Below are 21147 nucleotides of genomic sequence, written 5' to 3' on the forward strand. Positions count from 1 at the left end.
CCATGGGACTCTCAAGAGTCTCCTCCAGCACCATAATTCAAAAGCATCAATTCTTGGGCGACCAGCCTTCTTTATGGTCCAGCTCTCACTTCCATACATCACTACTGGGAAACCATAGCTTTAACTATACGGACCTTTTTTGGTAAGGTGATGTCTCTGCTTTAGGGATCCTATTAAGAGGCTGCTTTTGCATTCTGACACTTCCATTGGCCTTTCTGAGGGGTGCAGAGGAAGCAAGGCACAGCAAACTGGACCAAATAAGCATAATAACAGTAACAACCAACGGTGCTATTTTGCCAGTCAGCCCCTTCCACCGGAGCAGATTCCACCTGGGCGCCCACTGGGGAGAAGAGAGGAGAGAGGCTGCCCTAGGCGACCTCGGAACGCGTTCGCAACGGTCAGCGCTCAGGGACGGACCGCTTTCTGCAGAGCGCTCGCTTGGAAGCACCGTCTATCGTTCCAAACCATAGAGATAGTAAAAGTATAGAGTAATGCGCACCGCCAGCGAGCTGTCGGATTGGTTTGGAATATTTCCGCGTTGCCTCGCTAAGGTAACCTTCGCTGCTGGCTAACTTAAGCTGTGCTTCTAGATGAAAAAAAGAAACCTTCCAACCACAACGGTGCCAAGGAAGGATACCAGCCTCACGGAGCCTTGCACCGCCGTTCTAGCAATGAATATCATTCTCATTTCCAATTCCACCCTGGGAGATGACGAACGATAGAGCGGCGCAGCTTTCTGCGCCCAAGAGAGAAACCCGGCTTTTTTAAAAAACCAAAAACTCAAAACGAAACCCGAAAGTTCACGCTTCATGTGACTCTATATTTTCCTGTCTCTATTCCCCGTAGCGCGTGCTTCGCGGATCAGGGCAACGTCCTGCCTCGACTTCAGCTGCCCGGGCTTGGATACACTTCCGGTTAGGCCACCAGAAAAGGCGTCATAGCCCTCCTTCAGACTTCCTGCCTAGGGACGTGCTTGCTGAATGTGGGTCCTCGTTTCTTCTGCTGCGCGTAGCAACAGCAGTGGGGTGGTCTTGCTCTTTCAGTGCAGGAGGGCCAACTCCTCTGTCTGGACAGGAGGACCCCCTGAGAAATACAAACCTAAATTCTCCTGTCTTTCTTTTTTGTACCAGCTTATATTTGTGAAAGAGACAGGCATTTTGAGGTACCCGCTGTTTCAGATGCACTTCAGCGGGGTGCAGTTTTGCTCCTTGTGAGAAATGGTCTCCTTCCTCAACAAACATCCCATACAGAAAGACGCCCAGTAGAGATGATGTGGTTTATGTTCCTCTCCTCTAAACTCTGCCACTCCCCAAAGTTAAATATAGGTTTTCTCATGACTCTGGGATTCAAATATTCGATTTCCTCTCCTTATTGGCCCTTTTAGACCAATTCTCACACGCCAACATTTGTTTTCCTTTCACCAATCTCTCACCTTCTCAAAACAATATATGATTTCTAACATAGCCCTCCCATTCGGAGTTCAGGAGCCAGGTTTTCTCAGTGGAACACGTTTCTCTTATTTTCGGGTGGTATCTCTTGGAAAATAGGAAACTTCTAGCTCCCGCTCCCCCAATTATGGATAAGCCATTCAGAATTGGGAAGATTTGAGAGTCTTCTAAGTTTTTTTAAAAAAACAAACCCCCAAACCATTCTTTTTCATCCGCAGGCTGCCCAGTGCCATGCGGTGCCTCCTCGTCAGCCAAGACAAGCGACATGATCCAGTTCTTCTGCCTGATGGTGTGACTGTGGTTCTGGGCAGGGGACCTGAGACACTCGTCACCGATAAAAAATGCTCCCGGACGCAAGGTGAGTAATTTTTCTCTTGTTAGGAATTCTTCTTTTCCTGCTAGTACAATCCCCTCCAATCATTGTCTAATGTTGAACTTTCTGGGATTCTTTGGACAGCATTTGACAGATTGTTCCTTCCTGTTCATCCCTTTGATTGGGTCACTGTCAGGGGTCACAACCTTCCACATTCCGCATGTCAGCAGTGGGCAGAGCCAGATGCAGAAACAGATGCAGCAACAAATATGAATTTTAACCAGGTATAATTGTCTGGTTTCCATCCAGGCTCACACTCCCCAATGCAGGCAAGCAAGAGGCCTTGTCGAGAGTCGAAGGACACATTCCAGCCAGGCAAACAGCAGTAGGCCTGGTGAGGTGTGGACTGAAGAGAGAGAGAAAAAATATTTAGGCTTCTGGTATATGACTAACTCAAGTGACCCTATAGCCTACACCAGACATGTTCAACTGGTCGACCACGATCGACAGGTAGATCCCCTGGTGATCCTGGTCGATCGCGGGATCCTTATCGATCGCGAGCTTAGAAAAACTTCAGAATGAATGTTTCCGCTCCTGCCCCCCTCAGTCTGTTCCTCTGTCGCACCAAGTGGGCAGAGTTCGGTGTTTTAGCATTGCAGTGTGGAATACAATGATTGACTTTAGTGGTGTGTGCGTTTGTTACTGGTGGAGTGTGAGATGAGCGAAATATTTCATTCTCCCTTAAGAAAAGTTCAACAACTGTGTTCTCCCCACAAAAAGCTCAAGAGCTCTGGTCTCCCCAAAGAAAGCTCAACAATTCTGGTCAATCCTCAGTGACAATTGGTAGATCACTGCCAGTTTTTTTTTACACTGGGAGTAGATTGCAATCTCTTGGGACTTGGACGGGCCTGGCCTACACTCCTTTATTAGTAATGCTCTACTTTCCTGGAACTCCTCCAAGTGAAGTTGTGTGGTTTTTTCCTTTTTGTTCTGCCTGACTGCACCCCATGGGTTTAATGTCTGCTGCTCTGCGGGAGCCACAGAACGAAAACAGAACTAAGTGCAGATACGGATGACAAATCTGAGCACTTCCTGGGGGGAGAAGTAGTTGCAAGAGTTTCCAGGCATCAGGAACTACAGAGAGTAAATGTAAATGTCCACCATGCTGGACAGGTCAAGGAGACCTGGGCTCAAATCCCTGCTGGGCCAGTCATTAACTTTCCTGCCTAAACTTGCCTTACTTGGTTGTGAGATTAAAATGGAGGTGGTGGAGACGTGAAATCCACATATTCTACCTTGAGCACCCTTGAGGAAAAAGCTGGATGCAAGTGAGATCAATATCTGCCCCTTCCTTTACAGCTTCTAGAAATGCTACTTTCCCTGATGCTTGTGCATGCCTTTCCAGCCACTGGGGCCGGCCCCGTCATTGGGCAAAGCGAGCCAGAAGGGGGAGCAGCAATAGCACTTTCCCCACCACCACCCTGTCAACACACACACACACACACACACACATGCACACTTCACCACCTTATTGCTTCTGAGCTGGTTATCCCAATTCTTAGCTGGTCCACCCTGACAACACATGCTGTAGGAAATGGAATGATTGCCACGATGGGATGGAGAGCAGGCAGTACCTTTGCCAGTGGAACTCTGCATGCAATGCAGTAGAATGACTTTGTTTTTTGTGCCTTCCCTTCGCCTGCTTTGCCAGTGGGAGGCTTTCATCTTTCTTTCTTTCTTTCTTTCTTTCTTTCTTTCTTTCTTTCTTTCTTTCTTCCTTCCTTCCTTCCTTCCTTCCTTCCTTCCTTCCTTCCTTCCTTTTCCTTTCTACTGCTTTCTATCCATTTTCCATTTTGTAGATAATATGTTTTATTAAATTTCCACAAATTTCACATAAAATTCCAGTACATAATATTTTTTTCTTTTGTCGACTTCCCATCCCATTATCTGTAGTGGTTTTTTAAAAATAATTTCCATGGTAATTATTTCTGTTGAATAATTATTATGGCTATGATATAAAAGAGTGAATATAGGATTCAGCAGAGAGATAGAATACAATAATCTTGAATTATTTCTGCTTTCTACCCATTTTAATTTCCCTCTGGTTTCTTGATACAATGGTACAATGGTTCTCGAATGGCTTGGCTCCCAAACGCTGCAAACCCGGAAATAAATGTTCCGGTTTGTGAATGTTTTTTCAGAAGCTGAATGTCCAACGCAGCTTTCATTTGAGTGCAGGAAGCTCCTGCAGCCAATCGGAAGCCACGCCTTAGTTTTCTTACTGTTTTGGGAGTCAAACTGACTCCTGGAATGGATTAAGTTTGACAACCAAGGTACCACTGTACTGCTTTTTTTATTATTACTTCCTCCATTTTCTCTTTCCTCCTTTCGCCTTTCTTCCTCTCCCTCCCCACACACCCACCCATAACTCCTTAAAAAGAAAAAGCCCAGCACCACCAATTCCAGTTCTGATTTAGGCTTGTGTTTTGATGAATACATGGCAAAATATTGCTCAAAAAAAGATATGCTAATATGCCTAGATTAAAATGTGAAGTACTGGATGGAAGAAAAATTAGTAAGGAAAGATAATAAGAATATATAGATGATTTGAGAAGGTTGTAGAATGCAACGATTATTGTAAAAAGGGGTGAGCCAGGGCTGCCCTGACCTTAAGAGCTCCTAGTAAGCCCGCCCCTAGCACCAGCCGATTGGCTGGCGCTGAGGGTGATGAATATTAATGAGACTAGGGAATCCCTGAGACCCGCGGGGCTGGCGCCAGCCCCGCGAGATTGTAGACAGGGGCGTGAGCCCACAACCCCCCCCCCTTTAATTCGGGAGTGGCTTTGTAGAATGCAACGATTATTGTAAATTGTATAATGTGGAGGAAATTGAGTGGGGGCAGAGGGAAATGGGAGGAAGGAGAAAAGAATAATATGATGGATTGAGGAAATAGAAATGTAAATTTATGGGGGGATGGGGAGGAAATGGTGTTGGCTTTGGTACACCTGTATTGTAAAGTAATATGTGAAAACCAATAATAATTATAAAAATTTCTTTTTCAAAAAAATAAGAATGATTTAGTCTTGTGAATTAATGATTCCATGTGTGAAATCTGGGTCTTCTGGATATGCCTTGCGGGTGTAACCAGCCCTGTTTTCTCTTCCTGTTTCCTCGCAGTGGAGTTGCTGGCCAATTATGCCTATAGATCCGTCCGAGTCACGCAGGTAAGACGGGGAGAGTTCAGATTGTCCCAGTTCCGAGCCTTGTGTGTGTGGCTCTGCTTGTATGGGAGCCTTGTTTCCCTAGGAGGGTGAAGCAGCTGCTTCTGGGTGTCTGGTCGCACTCAGGCCCCCTAATGTATTGGTGTGTTGACAGCGAGGGGTGAACCCCACGTCGGTGGAGGAGATACACCTGCGCTGTGGGGACAGCACCACGCTCCAGGAGGGAGAGACACTGTGCTTGGTGAATGGGCTGTATCCCTACCGCATCCGTTTCGAGGAAGATTCCCGCTCCCCGAAGAAAACCCTGCTGGAGTTCTTCAGTCCCCGGCGCCCCCTGAAAAAAGAGGAGGATGGCAAGGCCCAACCAGCCAAGCGGCCCAAGACCTCCTCGCCTTCCGAGGACGAGGAAGACGACGACGTCGACCCCTCGGTGGCCGAGAAATTGAGGCAGCTGCAGGAGACGGCAGCGCAAGCCCAGCGGGCGCAGAGCCAGCCTCCCCGGCAGCTGCAGCTCTCGCATCTGGCTCCCCAGCCCCACGACTCCTGGGAGGACCATGGCAAGCTCCTGGTCTTCACAAAGAAAGGGGTGGTGCCCAGCGCCAAAGTAAGGCCTATAGCTTTCAGCGGGAGCTGGCATTGCTTCTTGTGGGCATGTTGTTGTTTAGGCCCATGTGCTAGCTGAGGCTGATGGGAATTGTAGTCCAAAACACCAGGAGGACACAGGTGGCAGGAGGCTGCTTTGGGGAAACGTTCTGGTTTCGTCTCGCGCCCCACCCTGTCCCCTTCTTTAATGGAAGAAGGGCAAATTTTGGCATCACTTGCCTGGAACCGTGGGCCGAAAGCCAGCTTAAAATAATTAAAACATCAGAAAATGGTAAAACGGGATAAATAACCATCGCTGAGTAAAACTCAGCTCTCTGTCAAATTAACTCTAATTGTTAACGTTGAGGTCTGTTTATTGTATTTTGTAGCTTATTCTTTTTGCCACAAGATTCTTTGGGTACTTTTTTTTTTAGAAAGATGTGATAACAAATGTCTTAAGTAAAACGTCTACAGGACATCATCATTAGAATGTTGTATTATTTTATTGTTGTTAGCCGCCCTGAGCCCGGCTTCGGCTGGGGAGGGCGGGATATAAATAAAATTTATTATTATTATTATCTGGGCAGGTTGGGCAATATACTCTCCAACCAGGCCTTTGGCTAATTAATATTCTGCAGCCTTTAAAACGTGTTGTGCTTTGCAGGCTCACCTGAGAGATCTCGGTAGGGCTACTCTAAACCAGGAAGTGGGGAAGCAATGTTACTTTGGGGGATAGTGGGAAGTTGAGGCTTGACGCCAGCCTAGGTGATCCCTGGCCCTCTTTCTGCCTCTCTGCCCAGGTTGCAGGTTTCGATCTGGATGGGACCATAATCACCACGCAGTCTGGGAAGGTGTTTCCTACAAGCCCCGATGACTGGAGGTGAGTGTGGGGCGAAATACCAGGGAGGCAGGGGAGTGGAGGGAATTATGGGCGGCCAGCTTGGTCCATGGCAAAACCTGTGTTGATCTAGGTGCAGAGAGGCCCGAGTTCAAATCCCCCACAACCATGAAGCTCATTCTGCCAGCCCAGTGCACCTCCCAACAATTAATGTGTGGGTCAGGCATTGGTTGGGGGGGGGGAGTCACCACATATGCCACCATGGGCTGCTTGGAGGAAAGACAGGAGGGGGAGTAATAAAAGTGAGACTGTGACCTAGTGGTTAGAGCACGGGGCTCGGACAAGGGAGACCTGTGTTCGTTTCTTTATTTAATTCCATTGCACAACACGTATATACCACTTTATTGTACTAAAACCTCAAAGTGGTTTATGAAAAGAAGCCCAGACACACACACACACACACACACACACGCGCACACACTTTGGCCTACTTTACAGGGTTGCTGTAAGAATAAAGGGTGGGGAGGAAAGCCGAGGACACTGCCTTAATTTCCTTGGAAGAAGGGCAAGTTAAGGAATGTAATAAATAGAATATTCCTACTCATATGGGGGAAAGTGAGAAGAGCTCCCTGGTTGTGGTTGTGATTCCTGCGTTGCAGGGGGCTCGACTGGATGATCCGTGGGGTTCCCTTCCAACTCTACATTCCTGTGATTCTATAAGAGAGACATCAGGCTTTTGTAGGACGAAGGCACTGAAACGGAGGCTTGTGCTGGTGTTTCAGGGTTGTGCTTTGCACTCTAATGTCATCCATAGCAACGTACCATCAGCATTGGGATCAAACTTGGGCCTCCAGCTGTTTTTTTTGGACTACAACTCCCATCATCCCTAGCTAGCAGGACAAGTGGTAAGGGATGATGGGAACTGTAGTCCAAAAACAGCTGGAGACCCAAGTTTGGGAAGCCCTGCTCTAGATGGAGTTGGACTACAATTCCCATCATGCCTGAATGGCCAGGCTGGCTGAGGCTGATGGGAGTTGGTATCCATCAATACAGAACAACAAACCCCTGTGTTGCAAACTTAACACAACAAACAATACAAGCAACACGAAGACCAGTATACTAGATAGCACTGCAATTCTTATTGCGTGATATACATGATTTAGTACAACAAAAACAGAATATGTACACTTGTAAGTTCTCTAATATATTTGAAATCAAATGAGCACACGTCTGTCAATCTTTGAAAGTCTGTGAAAGTATAATAAGTCTATAGTTGAAACAAAGTAATAGATGCTATCCTGTGGGCTAAGCGGTAAAACATTTTTAGGCATTCATGGTGCCGAAGTGTTGCTGTTGTTGTTTAGTCGTTTAGTCGTGTCCGACTCTTCGTGACCCCGTGGACCAGAGCACGCCAGGCACTTCTGTCTTCCACTGCCTCCCGCAGTTTGGTCAAAGTCATGCTGGTAGCTTCGAGAACACTGTCCAACCATCTTGTCCTCTGTTGTCCCCTTCTCCTTGTGCCCTCCATCTTTCCCAGCATCAGGGTCTTTTCCAAGGAGTCTTCTCTTCTCATGAGGTGGCCAAAGTATTGGAGCCTCAGCTTCACAATCTGTCCTTCCAGTGAGCACTCAGGGCTGATTTCCTTCAGAATGGATAGGTTTGTTCTTCTTGCAGTCCATGGGACTCTCAAGAGTCTCCTCCAGCACCATAATTCACTGTTCTGACTGTTTCGCTGGAATCTTCTTCAGTACAACCCATAGATTAGAAAAATGCACATTGAGCAGTGGTCACGAGGATATGCATCTATTACTTTGTTTTTGTTGTATTAAATCATGTATATCATGGAATAAGAATTGCAGTGCTGTCTAGTATACTGGTCTTCGTGTCCATCAACCCCTGGGGCATCACAGGCTGCCTGGGTTAGGGAGATCAGCACTCAGTCATTGCCCTTCACCCCTTTCTGTTTTGCAGAATCCTGTACCCCGAGGTTCCCCGCAAGCTGAAGCAGCTTCAGAGTGAGGGGTACAAGGTAATGCACCTTCCCCAAACCATGTTACTCGCTCCAGCTTCTCCTCTCCTCTTCTCACCTCTGTGCTCTTCTCTCCTGCATCTCTGCCCTCTCTTCCCCACCCCTCCCCAACCTGGCAGGTTGTGATCTTTACCAACCAGATGGGCATCAGTCGCGGGCGCCTCAGGCCTGAAGTTTTCAAAGCCAAGGTGGAAGCAGTGGTGGAGCGGCTTGGCATCCCGCTGCAGGTGAGTCGGGGCATGGAGGACGGTGTATCTCCCAGAATGCTTTGCAAAAGGGAAGTTGCCCATTGAGCAGGGAAAGTGGAGTGGGTTTGGAAGCAAACATTTTATGGTATAAGTGCCACCTGCAGAACAGAAGAGGGTGGCTTTGTGAGGGAGGAAGAGGAAGAATAGAAATGGTTTATTGAATATTTACGGATAAATTGCAAACAGATAAAAACATTAGCAGGATTATTGTCATAACCGGCAATTTCATAAGAGTGTATATTTAAGGTAGATAATTAAATGAGCAAATTAAATGAATTTGGATATGCAGAAGATATTAAAAAAAAATAAGGAACCGTAGAAAGAGGGGGAAGGAAGTCAAATTTTGAAATGTTAAATTGATTGTAAAACTAATGAAACGTATAAACTCGAAAAGTATAAATAAAAACTTTTAAGAGAGAGAGAGAAAGAGGAAATGAAGCTGAAAGAGTTAAAAACAGGTGAAGGGCTTTGGGGGCTCCAAGGGCCTTGTGGGTAACTGCCCAGGGGCCACGTCCTAGCAGTGGACAGGAAGTGACATAAACAGGAAATGACATAAACAGTTAATCCACACACATACATGCATCCACATGCTCTCCCCAACATTCACAGAGCAGCCATAGAATCGTAGAATTGTAGACTTGGAAGAGACCACGAGGGTCATCTAGTCCAACTCCCTGCGATGCAGGAATCTTCCCATGGTGGGGCTCAAACTCACAACCCTGAGATTAAGAGTCTCATGCTCTACCAGCTGAGCTATCTATTTAAACCTCCTCTCCCCCAGTGCACGCACTCTTTCTTTCTTTCTTTCTCCTCCCTAATCTCTCCTTCTCTTCTCTGCCCATCCCAGCCCCCCCAAATTTGCAATTAGGGGAGAAAAGATCTCATTCCCAAGCCCAAGTCCCTCAGTTGCGGTTCTACTGTAGTTTCCAGGGATTTGCAGCCACGCGCAAAGATCAAGGCGATGCAGAATTTGAAATGGTGAACTGTTCCCATTTCCTGTTCTCCAGCAAGTTTAATATATCTCGCCTCGTCCCCCATTGGGCACAGGATGGGGCTCAGCCAAAGTTGTCGGGTGTCAGTAGAGACACCCCAGACTTTGGCCCAGAGATGTGTGATCAAGGAAGGGAAGGAGAGATTGAAAACACTATGAAAATAAAACGCCAGGATGTTTTTTATCTGGACAAGGCTGGGACAATCTCACCCTGCTGCCATCCTTCCCCTCCCAGGTCTTCGTGGCGACTGCTTCTGGCGTTTACCGCAAACCTGTCCTCGGCATGTGGGAACACCTGTGCAAGAAGGTGACTTGAGACTTCACGTATTGTGACTTTGCTGTTAGTTTTATTTTCCGTACTTTTCCGTATTTTCCGTCATTTTGCATTGTGATTGGTTGGGAGCGAATTTTCCGTCATCCGCTTATTTTGATTCCAACGTGCCTCATATTTCAAATACAGTGGTACCTCGGGTTAAGAACTTAATTCGTTCCGGAGGTCTGTTCTTAACCTGAAATTGTTCTTAACCTGAAGCACCACTTTAGCTAATGGGGCCTCCCGCTGCCGCTGTGCCGCCGCTGCCCAATTTCTGTTCTCATCCTGAAGCAAAGTTCTTAACCCGAGGTAATATTTATGGGTCAGCGGAGTCTGTAACCTGAAGCATATGTAACCTGAAGCATACGTAACCCGAGATACCACTGTACAGTGGTACATTGGTTGTCGAACGGCTTGGCTCCTGAACAAATCAGCTCTCAAACGCCACAAACCAGGAAGTAAGTGTTCCGGTTTGTGAACGTTTTTTGGAAGCCGAACATCCGACGGGGATTCCATGGCTTCCGATTGAGCGCAGGGAACTCCTGCAGCCAATCGGAAGCCACGCCTTGGTTTGTGAACGGTCTCCCAGAACGGATTAAGTTCGACAACCAAGGTACCACTGTAGGTTGCTGAAGGTTACTTTAATCGGTTTAAGTTTTAAAGGTCGCATTTTTCCCAGTGTGGCTGGATCAGATTGTTACGGGTTGTGTGTGTAGGGGGTGGTCTTTGTTGTGGATTTTCTCATCCACCTTGTGTATCGCAATGTAGAAAGGCAGCATGTGAATTTGAAAGGAAAGGAGGAAGGTACAGGGGTGCAGAGGGAAGGAGAGAGAGAGAGAGAGATCTGTATCACTACAAGTCTTGACTTCCCACCCCTCATTCCCAAACTTTCTTCCAAGGCAAACGGTGGCCTAGAAGTCTCTTTGCAGGAAAGCGTCTATGTTGGAGGTGAGTAAAACACTCAGGCTGAGCTGGGAATCCTAAGAACTGGTGGCACTTACGGGGAAATAGAGTTCAGAGGCTGCAGTGTTTGCTCAGTTCCATTTCTCACTCTCTGCACAAACCCAACCTCTTGTGCTTGTTTTATTTATTACATTTATATACCGTCTTCATCTTGCAAGGTCTCAAGATGGTGTGACTGGTTCCCCTCCTTCTCCTCCCCATCGCAACAAACAACCTTGCGAAATAGGGTAGGCTAAGAGATGGTGGCTGCCCCAAGATCACCCATAGTAGAGCGGAGATTTGAACTCATGTCTCCCAGGCCCTAGTCCAACGCTCTTAACCGTTTCGCCACACTGGCGATTTGTAGGCAGCCCGGAGATCAAGAACACACAGAGGGCCGCATGAAGTTAGGCCGAGGGCCACACTCCCCACTCCAATGCTATGGGATGCTATTCACAGTACAGTGGTACCTCGGGTTAAATACTTAATTCGTTCTGGAGGTCCGTTCTTAACCTGAAACTATTCTTAACCTGAAGCACCACTTTAGCTAAAGGGGCCTCCCGCTGCCGCCGCGCCGCAGGAGCCCGATTTCTGTTCTCACCCTGAAGCAGTTCTCTGGGTTAGCGGAGTCTGTAACCTGAAGCATATGTAACTCGAGGTACCACTGTATAATGAGAGAATGGGTGCAATTTGCTTAGTACCTTCATTTGGTGGGAGCGAGGAACAATTTCAGGCTTGTGCATCTTCACTGCAGGCAAAGTTGTTTCTGTGCTTCCCCTACTCCGAATTTACATGCCCCGGTTGCGAGCGTTAGCAATGATCCGTTGAGTTTTCCACCTTGTGCTGCTGGATGTGTTTTCATCGCTCCTTTCTGTCCATAGATGCAGCTGGGCGACCACCAAACTGGGCCCCGGGACACAAGAAGAAGGATTTCTCATGCAGCGACCGCTTGGTATGCAATCAATTCTTCTCTTTCCTGTCTTCTCCTTCAGTTTCCCTTAACCACGAAACAGAAAATTTGGCCACCCTGGATTAAAGAACAACTGCTCTGGTTTAGCACCCACTATTCCCCCTCTTCTCTTCCGCCAGGGTTTTTTTAATTATTATTTCAAAAAAGAATTTACATACTGCCATTTATATGCTGCAATATCAGTGCAGAAAACATCATTGAAACAAGTGTGTAATCATTAAACAGTGCAGAACAGTCATTGCCACCAACCTGGTTCTCAACGTTGACCGAAGGGTCCCTCCTGTTTTTACTTAGGCAAGATGTGATTGCTGTCATGGAAATGCTGTTCAGGACTGTATTTTGTACCCAGGTAAATACTAGATACACAGAACTTGCCCTCTAGCATCCTTAGAATACAGTGGTACCTCAGGTTAAGTACTTAATTCATTCTGGAGGTCCGTACTTAACCTGAAACTGTTCTTAACCTGAAGCACCACTTTAGCTAATGGGGCCTCCCGCTGCCACCGTGCCGCCAGAGCACGATTTCTTTTCTCATCCTGAAGCAAAGTTCTTAACCTGAAGCACTATTTCTGGGTTAGCGGAGTCTGTAACCTGAAGCGTCTGTAACCTGAAGCGTGTATAACCTGAGGTACCACTGTATCAGCATTCAGTCAAAAGCCAAGTTTCTAGCACTCATGGAATTCCTCCTTTAAAAAAAAAAATTAAAAGCAAACTTTTTGTGTATTTAAAACATTTCTATCCCACCTCTCCTTCAAAAGTTCAAGGTGGCAGGTTTTAATAGTCCTCCACTGAAATCTAGGGAGGGGGGGTGAAACCATGACCTTTCACCTCATTTTCTCCCTCTACCACCTTTCTTGATGTCCTCAAATCCCACAGATAATTTGGAAACCTCACATCACTAGTCTTAGGAATGTTTTGGCCATGGGTAGGCAAACTTAGACTCGGGGGCTGGATCCTGCCCAATCGCCTTCTAAATCTGGCCAGCGGACGGTCCAGGATTCAACGTGTTTTTACATGAGTAGAATGTGCCCTTTTATTTAAAATGCATCTCTGGGTTATTTGTGGGGCATCGGAATTCCCCCCCCCCCAAAAAAAATATAGTCCGGCCCTCCACAAGGTCTGAGGGACAGTGGACTGGCCCCCAGCTGGAAAAGTTTGCTGACCCCTGGTTTTGGCTATTTGAGGAAGTGGTGCCTTGCAGTGAAGCGTTTGAGCTGGAAAAAGGAAAAAAGTTGTACTGATGTGCTTTCTACACAAAAATCTGGGCTGGTATCGGCAGCCCACATTGAGCACCTAGCAGCCAGCTACTAGCCAATAGGCATACATGCGCTACTGCTGCCTTCGGTAACCAGTTGTGCACCAGATGTTTTAGAAACACAAAAAGATGTGCTTGATTTGTGTATGGTAAGGAACTCAAGGGCCCGAGAATACAGTGGTACCTCGGATTAAGTACTTAATTCGTTCCGGAGGTCCGTTCTTAACCTGAAACTGTTCTTAACCTGAAGCACCACTTTAGCTAATGGGGCCTTCTGCTGCCGCCGTGCCGCTGGAGCCCGATTTCTGTTCTTATCCTGAAGCAAAGGTCTTAACCTGAAGCACTATTTCTGGCTTAGTGGAGTGTGTAACCTGAAGCGTATGTAACCTGAGGTACCACTGTATCTGCTTTCTCTTTTTGAAACGAGTTTCTAGCCCTCATGGTGCATAGGGGGGCAGGGCAGACCTGAAAATGTGTAGGCAGCGAAATCTTAGAAGTCAGCGGGGGACTAAGAAGGGAAGTGAAGGCAGAGCTTCAGTGCCCCTTATCCCTTCCTGGTGGCACACCTATCTGGAGTATTTTATTCTCATTCTCCTCGTTCTCTCAATCCTAGACAGAGGATTTCAAAGCCTTAGGCGAATTTGGAAGCAAATGACACAAGATGAACAGGCCGAGAAGCAAATTGCACGTACTGGGTGTACTTTTGTTGTGGCCACGGAGTGTGTGCGTTCTGGCTGCCAAGAGTACAAGTCGTTCTCATCTGCTCACACTTTTCCTTGGCTCCTTTCCCCACGTTAACAGCTCTCCCTTCTGCCCGTCCTCACAGTTCGCTCTGAATGCTGGGCTTCCCTTCCGCACCCCCGAAGTGTATTTCCTGGGCTGGAAAGAGCCGCCGTTTGCACTCCCCAACTTTGATCCGGTGAATGATTTCTCTTTCTTTTAGAGCTGGGCTCGCTTTTGCTTTCCGTTCATATAGAACCAGGTGTTGCCTTTTTGCATGCCATTAATTTGACTCTGAGAGGGATGCGGGTGGCGCTGCCGGTTAAACCACAGAGCCTAGGACTTGCTGATCAGAAGGTTGGCAGTTCGAATCCCCTCGACGGGGTGAGCTCCCGTTGCTCAGTCCCAGCTCCTGCCAACCTAGCAGTTCGAAAGCGCGTCAAAGTGCAAGTAGATAAATAGGTACCGCTCCTGCGGGAAGGTAAAGGGCATTTCCGTGCGCTGCTCTGGTTCGCCAGAAGCGGCTTAGTCATGCTGGCCACATGACCCGGAAGCTGTACGCCGGCTCCCTCAGCCAGTAAAGCGAGATGAGCGCTGCAACCCCAGAGTCGGTCACGACTGGACCTAATGGTCAGGGGTCCCTTTACCTTTAGTCTGAGTCTGAATTGATTTTAGAATGAATTGATTTTAGAATGTATTTCAATTAAATGATTATGATTTTATGTAAACTGTGTTATTTTTACTGTTGTTAGCTGCTCTGAGCCCGGCTTTGGCTGGGGAGGACAGGATATAAATAAATTATTATTATTATTATTATTATTATTATTATTATTATTATTATTATTATTATTTATTTTGTGATCTGCAAAACAATCTTTGCAGGTTGGTATTTGGAGGAGAGGGGGCTTTTGAGTCTGACAGAGAATGGGTTTCCCTGGGACCACCTAACGAGCTCATGGCAGAGGGTGAGATTCAAATTGGGGGATTTTGGATTCTCGCCAGCAGTCTCTTAGCCCTGGGATGGGGAAACCTCTGGCCCTCTGCATATTATTGGACTCCACCTCCCATCACCCCCATCTAACAGGGCCAGTCAATGGTCAGGGACTATAGCAGTTTAGTTCATCAACATCTGGAGGGCTACGGGTTCCTCGCTCCTGCTCTAGGGCATCTTTGCTCAAAAATATGACTGGACCCAGGTCCTCTTTATGGGGGACAAGTGGCGGGAGCAGGGGGAATGATTGCTGAACAAAAGATCACCTTTAATAAACCTCCAAAGAAAGTTACTGGAAAGGTTTGCCTCTTGCCGCTTGTGGTTCCCCACTTCCAAGATTTGTGGGAAGCTGAAGGCAAAAAAAGTGTTGCGTGCCAGCATGTTCTCTGCCTACTCAGAAGGCCGTTTAAAAAAGGAAAGCCATGTGGGGGGCAGGACCAGAACTTTATCCTAAACTGTGGCTGAGCAGTGGGCTTGCCTGCTAGTCAGTTAAGCAGCTTTTGAGTCAGCAACTGTCATTTATTTATTTTTTGCTCAGAAAACCTGCACGTAGTCACCTGGCTATTCTTGCAGAGTTTTACAGTCGCATTATTTTAGCACCTTATTCCAATTTAGAGTGTGCATTTCCCCCCTTTTCTCTGCCCCCACTGAAATTGAGCCCGGCAAGATCTGCAAAAGCAGGGAGTTTAATAGGCACAGCTGACCGACTTGCCTAACACTATTACATACAATGTCTGAGTCTCTTGTGTCTGTTACCGTATTTTTCGCTCTATAAGACGCACTTTTTCCCTCCTAAAAGTAAGGGGAAATGTGTGTGCATCTTATGGAGCGAATGCAGGCTGCGCGGCTATCCCAGAAGCCAGAACAGCGAGAGGGATCACTGCGCAGCGCTCCCTCTTGCTCTTCTAGCTTCTTGCTTAGCCACACGAAGCCTCTTCAGGGCACGGGGAGCCTTCATCCTGCTGCCCTGAGGAGGCTTCACACACCCTTTAAAGAGTGTGCGGCTCTTGCTGGCTTTTGCGGGAGCCCCTCAGTCCCTTCTCCCACCTCCTGGGAAAGCCTGCAAGAGCTGGCCTCCCTTTAAAGAGCCGTGTGGAGCATGGAAAAGCCTGCAAGTGCTCTCTAAAGGGAGCGCTGAGCAGAACCTGGGGTGTATATAGGCTCTGCTCAGCGCTCCCTTTAAAGAATTTTTTTTTTCTTCCATTCCCCCTCTAAAAACTAGGTGCGTCTTATGGTCAGGTGCATCTTGTGGAGCAAAAAAGACAGTATATTCATACATTTGCCATTATTGTCTCCTCTTACACAGCGAACACTGGACCCCAAGGCACAGCTCTATGATCCTCCAGACGCTTGCCTGACCTCTTCCTCCCCAGAGGTGGTTGTAGCTGTTGGCTTCCCTGCTGGTGAGTGGCCGTTCAAACCTTCCTTATCCAAGCTTCGTTTTCTAAAACTTTCTGCAAAAGGTTCCTCCAGTCTCAGAAAGTGTACATGGGCAACAGATGCCCTTCCCTGGGGAGTTTCAATTCCCAACTGGAGCTTAGCTTTTTTGCTAGGTAAACCCAGAACTGTTTGTCAGGCGTTTTTTCTCCCTTGGTTAGTCAAAAGCAGGGGTCAGCAACATTTTTCAGCCATGGGCCGGTCCACCGTCCCTCAGACCTTGTGGGGGGCCGGACTATATTTTGAAAAAAAATATAAATGAATTCCTGTGCCCCACAAATAACCCAGAGATGCATTTTATATAAAAGCACACATTCTACTTGTGTACAGACACGCTGATTCCCGGACCGTCCGTGGGCTGGATTTAGAAGGTGATTGGGCTGCATCCGGCCCCCGGGCCTTAGGTTGCCTACCCCTGGTCAAAAGGCTGGGGGAATTAGACTCGGAATGATGGGGCTGTGCTTTCGCTAGAGAGGCTTATGCTACAGAGCAGTAGAATTGTGAAATAAGGCACGTTTCCCAACAGCCCAATTGGATGTCAGGCTTCAGGGAACCAGCTTCCTCCCCCATGGCAATAGATAAGCAGAACAAAGGAAAAAGAGTCTTCTTACCAGTTAGAAACTTTAATAATCACAGCGAGAGAACAAAGAACACATCTCCTAGTCATGGTGGAGCACCTAATTATTACAGAGCCCACCCCCTTCGGTCTCTATGAACCTACGTCACTTCTACGTCTCATAATCTGAGCTTGTCCCCTCTGTGCTTTCTGTTCTGACACTTTCTGAGCCCTTCTCGACTTTGGGGAGGGCGGTGGAGGAATGCTGTCTAGAGACTGTGAATCTGTTAACCTTCCCCCTTCCAGTGTTTCTTTTCTTAGCTGTCCCCCATCCAGTATTTCCCAGCTTCTGCCTTCTGAACTATGCCCCTCTGCAAACCGTTGTTCCAAATCTATACTGTCCTTCTGCTCCTGCGAAGATTCAGGATCTGGAACAGGAGGAGGGGGAGGCTCCTCAGTGCAGCCCTCCGCAACACGGTCCCTGACATTGGATCAGGCCAGTGGTCTACTTAGTCCAGCAACCTGCTTTCACAGTGGCCAACCCAGGTGCCTGCAGGAAACCCGTAAGCAGGACCTGAGCACAAGAGCAGCTTTCTCCCCTCTGTAGTTTCTAGAAACTGGTATTCAGAAGCAAACTTCCCCTGACAACGGAAGCAGAACACTGGGTTAGTAGCCATTGGTGTCTGGCTGTTAACCAGAAGGTTGGTGGTTCGAGCCTAGCCAAGGACAGCTTTCAGCAGGATTCCTGAATTGTAGGTGGTTGATGAACTTCCAACTATACAATTCTAAAATTCTATAGCCTTTCACAAATTCATATTTTAAAGCTGTTCAAGTATGCACTTCTCTGAAAAGAGCAAGGTAGCTTAAGGCTGAAGCAGTTTCTCTTTTCTCTGGTGGTCACTTCCAGTAGTCGTAAGGCAGAGAAATCGGCTAGTTCAGAAAGAAAAGGGGGGCCTTGTGATAGGATTTTGTAAGGACAATGAAGGGAGCAGAGTATCAAAGCTGTGTCTGCAACAGGGACCTTTGAGATGGATGCAAATATTTCTAGCAAAGTGTACGGTGCCACAACTGACGTTGGGTCAAAATGCCTGGGAAACACTGCTCTACCTTGTTTTATCTTTTAACCAGAGTTCGAAACTCCCATTGCTCTCGGCGCATTTTGGACAGGGAATTTCATTAGCGCGAGCAGTTTCTGAGCTTCTTAGTACTACACCTAAGATTTCAGATTAAAACTGCAGTGTGGAAGGAAAGGAGGACCTTTTTCTGCCTCCCCACTTTCAGCCACTCTCTGAAGATTGGAGAAGAGACCTTCTTAAGAATATTAGGGGGTGGGCAGGGGAAGGAGGACTAGACCATGTGAAAAAACGAACATAATATTTTAGCTGCAGTTCATTCATTTTCAGCTATGTATTCTTGTTATAAAAAAAAAAGTGTGCCTGGACATTCCGTTGTTGCGGCCACAACCTTGGCTTAAGGTGCCATTTAGCTCCTAGCTTTCATATCTCAAATTCTAACACTGCTTTTAACACCGTCGTCTTTTCTCGCTCCAGCTGGCAAGTCAACTTTTTTGAAGCGACATTTGGCCTCTGCTGGTTACGCCTATGCCAACCGGGTAAGTAGGAGACAGCGGCTGCCTGGGAGTAAGCCTTGAGGGTGGCCCTGCCTGTCTTCTTCCTCCTCCTCCTCCTCCTCCTCCTCCTCTCCTCCCTCCTCTCTTCTCTTGTAACCCATCTTCTCCCACTCCCCTTTACAGGACACACTTGGCTCGTGGCAGAAGTGTGTGGCTACATGCCAAGCAGCACTGCAGACAGGGAAGAGCGTAATAGTGGACAACACCAATCCGGACTTGGAATCAAGATCCAGGTGAGGCTTCTCTGGTCACCAGATGTGGTGATGTTGCTCATCCAGCAGGCAGGAGGCTTCCAAAGTTCTCTAAAAAACCATTGTGCCCTTTCCCCCCCACCAGGTATATTGAGTGCGCCAAGGAAGCCGGCGTTCCCTGCCGCTGTTTCCTGTTCACTGCTTCGTTGGAACAAGCCAAGCACAACAACAGAGTGAGTAGCTTGTTGGGAAAGTTACCAAAAAGCTTCTGCCAGAGGAAGGGACCAGATCACCTGTTTGAACACGTGTTCCCCACTCTTCTGCTTTCACCCCGGTTCTGGAGAAATAAATCAAAGACTGCAAAAGGATTTTTTTCTCTGTCTCTCATATAGTCAGCCTTATCAATAGCCAAACTGCCAGGCTGCCCCTTCCCAGAGCTGGAGATGATGCCTACTTCTCTGAGAGCTGTAGCACAAAGTGACCCATGGGAGACCTTGGTTTGTTAGGGAGCCCTGAAACGAGCCACCTGTCTTTGGAGAAGTGCCCTGATGGACAGTGTCAATAGTTTAGTAAATGAGAGCCCTGGGATTTAGGAGAGATGGCTGGATTTGAGCCCCTGCATTTCCAAATTGTTAAGGGTTGAGGCATCTGCGAGCCTCGACCTAATGTCATGTGACATGCAGGGAGCACCCATTTCTGGCACATCACTGGCATGTGGTCCATTGCCAAAGTTATTTCATCCCTGCTCTAACTCAGCAGCCTAAGACTGTGACGTGTACCTCTTCTGTTTATGAATGGTCTATCTCAGAAGTGATGTACAGCATTCTTAACCCACAGTATCTTATACAGTCGTACCTTGGTTCTCGAACGGAACCCGTTCTAGAAGTCCGCCCGACTTTTGAAAACAAAAACGGGGCTTCCGATTGGCTGCAGGAGCTTCCTGGACTCAATTGGAAGCTGTGTTGGACGTTCAGCTTCTGAAAAACGTTCACAAACCGGAACACTCTTCCGGGTTTGTGGCACCCGGGAGCCAAAACGTTTCGAGTCATAAGGCATTTGTGAACCAAGGTACGACTGTAGTCAAAACTCCTTTGAAAGTGAAGTCTGGAATTTTGTTTACTCTGATGTGTTGTGGAAGGGACAGGACACGTTTTAAATAGATTTCTGCGTGACATGTGCCCCCAAGCTCCTGGAGTTTCCCTTTGTCTCTTTCCAGTTAGTGCTGCCTCCCCTGTGTTTTGTTTTGTTTTCTTCTGTCTTTCTGTTGTGCCTAATAATCAAAGCACATCCTTCACGAACTTACCCAGTCCTCTTTGATAGCTGTGTAGGCTATTGGCCAGTGCAGATTAACTGTGTGCTGTGCGAAGCACTTCTGAAGTGGATCCTCCTTGTTTCTTCATGCTCTGACACCAGCCAGCTTGCCCCCAAGGGGAACATCCCCACGTCCTGTTCAAATAAGCAGCCCCCAGAATGACTAGAGAGCAACCTCTTTTTCTTCTTCATTTCAGTTCCGGGAAATGACGGAAAAGGGGCATGTGCCCGTGAATGATATCGTCCTGAACAGCTATAAGTGAGTTTCTGAATTACTTATAGAAGGGAGGGAAGCTTGTAGTGGCATGGGGAGGGGAAAAGGTGGCAGCTCCTATGAAACTGATGAATCTTAAGCTTTGGGGGCCCTAATCTCAGTGGCCCCATAAGCGACTTTAGGCCACGTTGCTTAACATTTCTAGTAGACCCAATCTGAGTCGCACAACTCAATTTGATTTTTTGTTGTATATTCTTCAGCAGTCCCAATGTTTTGAGAGTCAGTAGCACAGATATTGTAAAGGTGTCCATTTTCACTTCTAAGTTTCGTCATGAAACACCCAAGTAAAAATATATGTACTTAACACTAGCTTAGTTCCAGAAAATAGGCTGAGGACTGAACAGGCTGCATCTCTGAAATGTCACTTAAAGCTGTCTCTCTCTCTTTGCTAGGAATAAGTTTGTGGCACCATCGTTGGACGAGGGTTTCTCTGAAATCCTCAAGATTCACTTTGTACCTCAGTTTGCAGATTCTCAACTAGAGTCACTTTACCGGCAATTTTCTGAGGGATGACAGTGTCCTGCTCTTTGCACCCATCTGACAGAGCCTTTTTTTCCGAAATGTACCTCTCTGTTGCCAAAGAAAGGTATACTTATGAAATGTGATGGCTCCCCCTGCTGGTCAAAGGGGACCCTCGCTTTGGGCTATAGAACGTCCTCAGGCTGTTTGAAAATGGGAGTGGAGACTATATAATAGGATTCCCTTTTCCCCTGTGAAAAGGCATTTTAGAAACCATGAGAAATAAAGTTTTGGAACCCAAACAGTTGTCCTCTTATTTTTCAGGTGAGAGCTATAGGCCTCTTTGTCACCCAAATAAAGCCAGAATGGGGAATTTACATTAAGACTTGTTTTTGGAAACAATTCTGCTCTTGGGCTTCTGCCTAGAA

General features: G+C 47.2%; 1 protein-coding gene across 2 annotated transcripts; it reads left to right on the forward strand.

Moving 5' to 3' along the window:
* Positions 1 to 877: 877 nt before the first annotated feature.
* On the forward strand, positions 878 to 21021 carry PNKP (polynucleotide kinase 3'-phosphatase). 2 transcript variants are annotated; one of them, XM_083469818.1, is made up of 17 exons: positions 878 to 982; positions 1667 to 1806; positions 4939 to 4985; positions 5137 to 5586; positions 6365 to 6444; positions 8374 to 8431; positions 8551 to 8658; positions 9906 to 9977; positions 10883 to 10931; positions 11807 to 11877; positions 13977 to 14069; positions 16168 to 16264; positions 18405 to 18466; positions 18608 to 18717; positions 18821 to 18908; positions 20184 to 20245; positions 20653 to 21021. In XM_083469818.1, coding segments are annotated over exons 1-17 (1710 nt in total). In that variant the 5' UTR covers positions 878 to 980; the 3' UTR covers positions 20774 to 21021. The 2 variants fall into 2 exon arrangements, with proteins under 2 accessions (XP_083325944.1, XP_083325943.1); XM_083469817.1 differs by having other exon boundaries at positions 939 to 1162.
* Positions 21022 to 21147: the final 126 nt, after the last annotated feature.

This window comes from Podarcis liolepis (genome assembly GCF_965112155.1).
Source record: "Podarcis liolepis genome assembly, chromosome: 13".
Lineage (NCBI taxonomy): Eukaryota > Metazoa > Chordata > Lepidosauria > Squamata > Lacertidae > Podarcis > Podarcis liolepis.